The sequence below is a fragment of the Melitaea cinxia genome, chromosome 15 (assembly GCF_905220565.1).
Source record: "Melitaea cinxia chromosome 15, ilMelCinx1.1, whole genome shotgun sequence".
In the NCBI taxonomy this organism is placed as follows: domain Eukaryota; kingdom Metazoa; phylum Arthropoda; class Insecta; order Lepidoptera; family Nymphalidae; genus Melitaea; species Melitaea cinxia.
In genome coordinates this window covers 2,365,149-2,372,205 of record NC_059408.1, presented here as the reverse complement: position 1 = coordinate 2,372,205, position 7,057 = coordinate 2,365,149, and the positions used below count along the sequence as shown (strand labels likewise).

The 7,057-nt window shown below is 31.7% G+C and overlaps 1 protein-coding gene across 1 annotated transcript; it reads right to left on the bottom strand.

The window, feature by feature from the left end:
- Positions 1-179: 179 nt before the first annotated feature.
- Positions 180-5,680, bottom strand: LOC123660585 (recQ-mediated genome instability protein 1-like). Its single transcript, XM_045595640.1, is given in 7 exon segments — positions 180-1,074; positions 1,632-2,317; positions 2,580-2,720; positions 3,063-3,175; positions 4,044-4,140; positions 5,277-5,458; positions 5,574-5,680. Coding segments are annotated over 7 exon segments (1,476 nt in total). The 3' UTR covers positions 180-924.
- Between the last annotated feature and the right edge of the window lie 1,377 nt (positions 5,681-7,057).

Genomic DNA, 7,057 nt, shown 5'->3' with positions numbered 1-7,057 from the left:
TCGCAGTGTATGTAGGTATGTCTAATGATTTGTGACGATAGTTAAACTGCATTGATTATGTTTATTGTATTTGATAATTTTGTATATTGAAACCACATGTGTTATGAACAAGGTGTATTAAATAAAATATAGTTTTAAAACATTTTAATGTATATTATTTTTAAAATAAATTATCACAATGAATAATAATAATATTATTTAATTTAAAACATTAAAAATATATATAATATAAAAGCATAACTGGTAACAAACAGAGAAAAATGAAGGGATAACTATAATTTGCTGACAAATATTGAAATATTTTCAATTGTTTAAAATGCATCTAAAACATTAGTATTCTTATATACATTTTTACACAACCTGTTTAATACATATTTCTACAGAAATTAAATACAACTTTAAAAAAAATCTATCTTATAGTTACTTAAAGTATTAACATAAAACATTAAAGAAAACAGTGAAATACAACATAGTGTGTACATGTACATACCAAACTAATAATCTAATGTAAATTTTCTACTACCCTCGCGAATAGTGATGTCGAACTGTTCAGCTGAAGTCTTAATTAATCATGATACAGAACTGTCCATATTTATCATCACTCAAAATATTAGACGAACAACAAGCTGATCCCACACTCCTCTTGCGAAATGTCAAATGCCACGTTACTTTCTAAAATCGTTCTAAAATTTTACAATTTTCTTAACTTGTTATTCCACAAAAACTATATATTCTCGAGTTGTGCGCTATACAGTCCATTTGGTGTCTAATTTATACTAACATGTATTACACCCATACTTCTGGTGGCACTCGGAAGAATCAACCTTCGGAGCAAAAAGCAGGGTCACTGTTAATTGCGCAAGAGTTAGTCGATTATTATTTTTTCTATATACTCATTTTCATTCCATAAATATCTGTAATAATTTAAAATCCACATTCATGTAGCCTCTTCTTTTGATCTTCAACGTGACAACTTTCAAATGGTATGAGTTGCGTGACCACTGGGTTCTCCAATATTGTTAATTCAAATATGCAGTAGAGTGTTTGAAAATTTTCTTTTGCTTTTTGTAAGGCCTGAAATTTTAAATACATATGAAGAAAGATAGAAGATCTAATCTCTATGTTTATGGCAACAATTGACAAAATAGCTTTTCATTAATTTTCCTGTTTGTGAGGTCATCTATTTTAATTAAAGCTTTTCAGGATTGATAGTTGTTTTATATTTAAATAAACTCTTTATTGGCTGGAGCATTGAGATGAGACAATGAGAACGACTGAACTATTCGGCTGCCCAATTACAAAACACAGTAAGGGTCAAAAAGAAATTTTTCAAACATATATCTACATGTATATGTTCAAATGACTCCATTGGAACGAAAAATGCAAAAAAAATCGATTTCGAAAAATTTGTCCCTTACTGTGTTTTGAAATTGGGCAGCCGTTTTTTTTGCTGCTTTTTAAATTTTTGATCTTTTACACAAAATAAAAGACATTTTCTAAGGATTTAAAACAAGTAAAAAAAAGGTATTCACTTGATCAATCTTTGTTTTTTTTTTTTTTGAAACTGAACAACAGAAACTGTAGTTTAAATTCGTCGGTCAGTAGAATAAATTAGCTTACAAAAATCTTACCGAATCAACCTTTCCCTTAACTTCCGGATCCTTTGCAATCTGACCCTTCATCTTGATCATTTCTTGTGGCGTGAATCCAACCAAATTCGAAAGCACATCGCTTGAAAAGTCCACATCTAAAGTTCCGGTACCATCCAAAATCTTGCACCTTAACTGCCATCCCTGCTTACCAACCGTCAATTTGGACAATACCTTCAAAATCTGCGCTTTCACTTTAAAAACTCTTCCAATTTTCTCATCTAGATCGTTTATTTGTTTTATGTAAGCAAACGGTTCTATTGGCATTTCTAAAACACTCGATCGACTGCTTGGCGTGTTATTGGGCATATCAAAACTAGTAAGGGAATTGTTTAAAGAAGTTTCCTGTGCATCAAATTGTGCTTCCATTTCTCTAAGGTAATCTTCATCTTCCATTAAATCATCAAAGGGATCACACATAAGATCTGTGTCTGACTTTTTGAGTTTCTTAACTGGATTGACTAGTTCATCATTAGATGATCTTTTGGGCACATTGGTGTACTGTTCTTCTATAGCGTCCAATTCGGCAAAATTTAATTCATCGTCAATGAAATTACTCGTTGGTTGATGTGCACCGTCGTTTGGCGTTACTTGACCAGATGATGGAACATTACTATTTGTTTGTTGATCAGATGCTGTTGTTGTTGTTATTGTGTCCGAACTCAACACTGAAATCAATAGTGTTTGTAAATTTTTCTATTAATCTACACTTATAATAAAATTATTACATGTCCAGTTATGTACAATGAAAACAGTTTTGAAATATTTAAGCGGCCTATTATTTAAGGATCTGAAACTATTTAAAAAATATTGAATATGATACCTCTCCCTTCTCTATAATAAAGAAAACATATAAATTGACAACACACTGTCACTGTCTTAAAATTTGCAGTTTACATACATTATCCTTAAATACAATTATGTACTCACCCTGTGGAATTTCTTTATTCAATATGCCACTTAAGAGGCTCGCTTGTGAATACTGTGTTATCAGTTCAGCGACCTCACCGCCTAGCAGCTCTACAGAACTCTCCGTTAGTAACAAAGTACCACGTCTACACTCCACCGGACCTGATAAACAATAATTTACAATTATAAAGATTTACTTAATTTATCCTGGAAATGTTTCAGCCTCTAATGTCTCAGTGCTGGGCAAGGGCTTTTTCTCTATATGGAAGGTTTAGAGCTTAAATCTCATTCCTGCTGCTTCACGGCAGATTCTGAAATGACATTCCATCCACAGAAGGAACAAATAATTGTAACTATATACATGTGTGGCTGTTTAAATATTTTTAACCAACTTCAAAAAAGGAGTGACTTTTTTATAGAGTTGCAAAATATACCTTAATACTTTTTTTGCAGGTAGAATTTTTTATGTGGCTATGGTTTTTTTTTACAATTTTTTTTGTTTACCTTTAATAAGAATCTTGCTGCCCGGCGTCACGTCAATAGAGAGATTTCGCATCGGCTCGTATTCTATACCATTAACCATCTGGACACCATCTGTCATAGACAATTTTAACATCCTGAAATATTTTAATTAATATATAAATGATAGATAAATAACGCCTCACACTCATCGACCCCACCAGCATTCGCGCCAGTGTCGGGGATCCGGAAACACACACAATGCACCAGCACAAACAACCAGACCACAGCTAACATCCGATGACCAATACCAATGTATGCCATGTACGAATATTGAACCCACTATCGACAGCGCAACAACTATAAACCGGAGCTGTGGCCATTGTGTTAACGCATCGTCAATTAAATATATAGTCCACCTCATAGATTTCACTGACCGAAGGAGTTATGACTTATTTTTTTTTTTTTTGATGGACCCTAATATGGCTCGCTAAGCTACGTTTAGTTTTAAGTGCCCTAGAACAAGCATGGCAGTAAATCTGTCCCTCAAATTTGTACGTGTATGTTTTGGAAAGTTTAGTTTACTGTTTATTCAAATGGATATCTGCATCTTGCGCTTGAAATCGATTTTCTTCAAATAATTTAATAGAAATTAATAAATAAAATAATTTTATGGAAAGAAAATAAATTTTATTTAATAAATTCCTAAATAAATCATAAAATAATCAAAATAATTGAGGAACAAATCCAAAATAATTATAATACCACTGACTTCTTTTTTTTTAGACCAGCCATGCCATAAAACAAGAGAGCCTAGGGAAAACAATAAATAAATGTTTTCTCTGAAAGTTGTGAGCATACCCACCGTACCTACTACAGCAGATCCACTCCTGGTGTAAAAATACTGAGAATTATATAAATTGTATGGCTGCATGTGTGTGTAAGACAGTATGTTCATTTTCAATGTAGTTAAGTTTTTTTTTATTGTTTGAGAGCACACACAATTATAGTAATGATTATATATACCTATGACTTGACACCTTTTCCTCAAAATTCGTAGTAGCTTCAAGGTTGTCTGTGTTTACCTTCTGCAGTTTGAGGTACTGCTGGTAAGCTGGAGACCCTGCAACGTGAAACAATAAAATTTTCAACAGATCTACGAAAATTCAACATTAAATTTATTTTTTTGTAAACATTTTTATTTGCAATGTTCAAATTTACACTATAAATTTTAAATATTCTTTTATAAAAATTTTTTTCTATCTCATTGATATCTAAAATAAAGATTTTGATATATGTCTTGATATGTACTTATACAATATTTTACATACTAGCAATACCCGTGCAAATAATTTCCATTAAATAATTTTAATAACTAATTAATTTACAAAAACAAAACCAATAATACATTTTTTAAGTTGTGGATGCCGGTAGAGCAAGCAATGATATATAATTTATGTGAAGTAATTATGAGGTTTTTTCTGATAAGGGAGAAAAACATCTTAACCTTAGCATATTAATATATATACATATGATATGATATAAAAAATAAAAATCGAAGCACATTATACCTAGAATCAAATCAATAAAGGAATATATTCCTTTGAGTTTGTATATTTATATAGTTATAATTTATTTTTGTATCATAATGTATAATGAAAAATTGTATAGTAAAATCTTTGTTTTTTCAGAGCAAAACATTGTATAATTTTCCGATTCCAATTTTAAGTAGACAACTAATGTCTTATAAAACGAAATTTAAAGTTATTTACAAATTCCTATACATAAAATTAAATATTTCTTTTATATGTGACTATTATGGAGTGTCAAGTCTCTTTTTAAAACAATACATATTACTACTGCTATAAAAAAGGTGCTATATAAATATACAAACTCAAAGGAATATATTCCTTTATATGTATATGAATACAATTGAATATTACATTACTAATATGCTTCAGCTTGTAATATCCCACTGCTGGGCATAGGCCTCTTTCCCCGTGTAGGAGAAGGATCAGAGCTTAATCCACCACGCTGCTCCAATGCAGGTTGGAGGATACATTCCCTACTATGAGCAACAATAGCTATCAGGTGTACATGGCAAACATCTGTATGGTCAATACAAATGTTTGTCTTGTGCTGGGATCAAACTCGCAACCACCAGCGCAACAGCCACAAACCAGTGTTGTGACCATTGCACCAACGCGTCGTCACATAATTACTAGCAACGAATATAAAACTCGATTTATATAAACATACCAATATCTACTACTGCATTAATTTGGAGCACATATCGATTGGGAAGTACAGTTTTCTTGAGACTGCCTAAATTTGGGGGCAGGCAACCTTGCGTATTTATTTCAGTGATATTATTTAACAACCACTGCTCCTTGGTCATGGTTTTAATTTCGTTTTCATTATAGTTCTCGTCAACATAATGACTAACGCATCTGCAAACAATTAATGTGTATTTTTTGTTAGCAATGATATAATTTTTGAATTAATGATGTAAAAAATGCGCGTGGCATGAGGAATTTTTAATATCCAATGAATTACTTTATCATAAAATGTTCTACTTACTGCATTAACCAATCTTCATCAACAAGAATATAATTTTGAGACATATAGTTTCGAACATTGTTTAAAATTGACTGAAATGACATATTGTACAATATGAAGTTCAATGTATAAGAACTCTTTCAGAAAATGAAAATAATTACACGGTTGAATAAGTGAAAAATGTTATTAGGTATCTTATCAGCAACTAATCACTTTGTTTTTTTAGTATTCAGTTCTTTGCTTAATGGCTTTTAGTTGTGTCAGTTTGACACATATCATTTCGCCAATGTCACGTGGGATGGAGAACACACGAAGGAGATTGTTATTTTTTCGGTGGATTTGAGAATACAATTTAGTTAAATTTTGAAAATACACGAAAATAGTATGTATTTATTCACGATACTAATATTACAAAATGTACAAAAATATAAAAATATTTATAAGTATATAACATTGTACTAATAAGCCGCGCAAAAAACGTCATAAGTCATAACAATAGGAATGTCATATTCTCGTGCTGTTGTTGTTTCAAAATTTATCCCCAATATGGAAAGGCAAAGGACTATGGTCCATACAGCCAAGTCATATTCTCATATTGTTATGACAATTCTCATTACCAGTATTACCCGTGCCCAAGAAGCTTATATAAAACATCCCGTGCCTATTCAAAGCCCTATATTACATTACTTGGTCTATGCTCAAAGTACGTGCCCTACTGGCATAACTGAAATTCTTAAAGCCATTATGGCAATCAATCACAACTAAACATTTACCTATTAAATATAATTTAATATTTTTGATTAAGTATCTAACATCTTTTGTTCACTTTTATTCCCTTAAACCATATTTGCATGAAATCACTTCATGCAAAAAATCAGTATTGTAGCTCTCCTCTCGTTAGTAGGTTCTTAATTAGTAATAAAATTAGAAAAAGAAATACAAATTTAGTTTGTTTAGGTTGTAAACGCTTTTTATATGTCATGTACTTCTTTAGCTACATATCATACAAAAAGCGTTCTCAAATGAGGTAGGGCGCAGCAGGAAATTTCCTGCTCAAAATATGGAGCAGCCCGAGTGGGGAGGTACCTCGACCTTACAGAAGATCACAGCAAATAATACTGCTTTCAAGCGGTGTAATGTTTCTGCTGGTGAGTAAGGTGACCAGAACTCCTGGGGGGGATCGGGGATAGGGTCAGCAACGCGATTGCAATGTTTCTGGTGTTGCAGACGTCTACACGCTACGGTGATTGCTTATCATCAGGGGAACCGTGCGCTTGTTAGCTAACCTAGCAATATATAAAAAAGGTAACAATTGGTGGATATAGATACATATTTTTTTGTATTTGTTCTTCATCTCATTTTTAACTAGTAGTCGAAAAATAAAGTTTCTAACTAAAAAATAATGAGGTATTTCATACAAAATTTTCGACTTCTACTTCACCCAGTGAGAAATAATATTTCTAAAGATTTCTAAAAATATT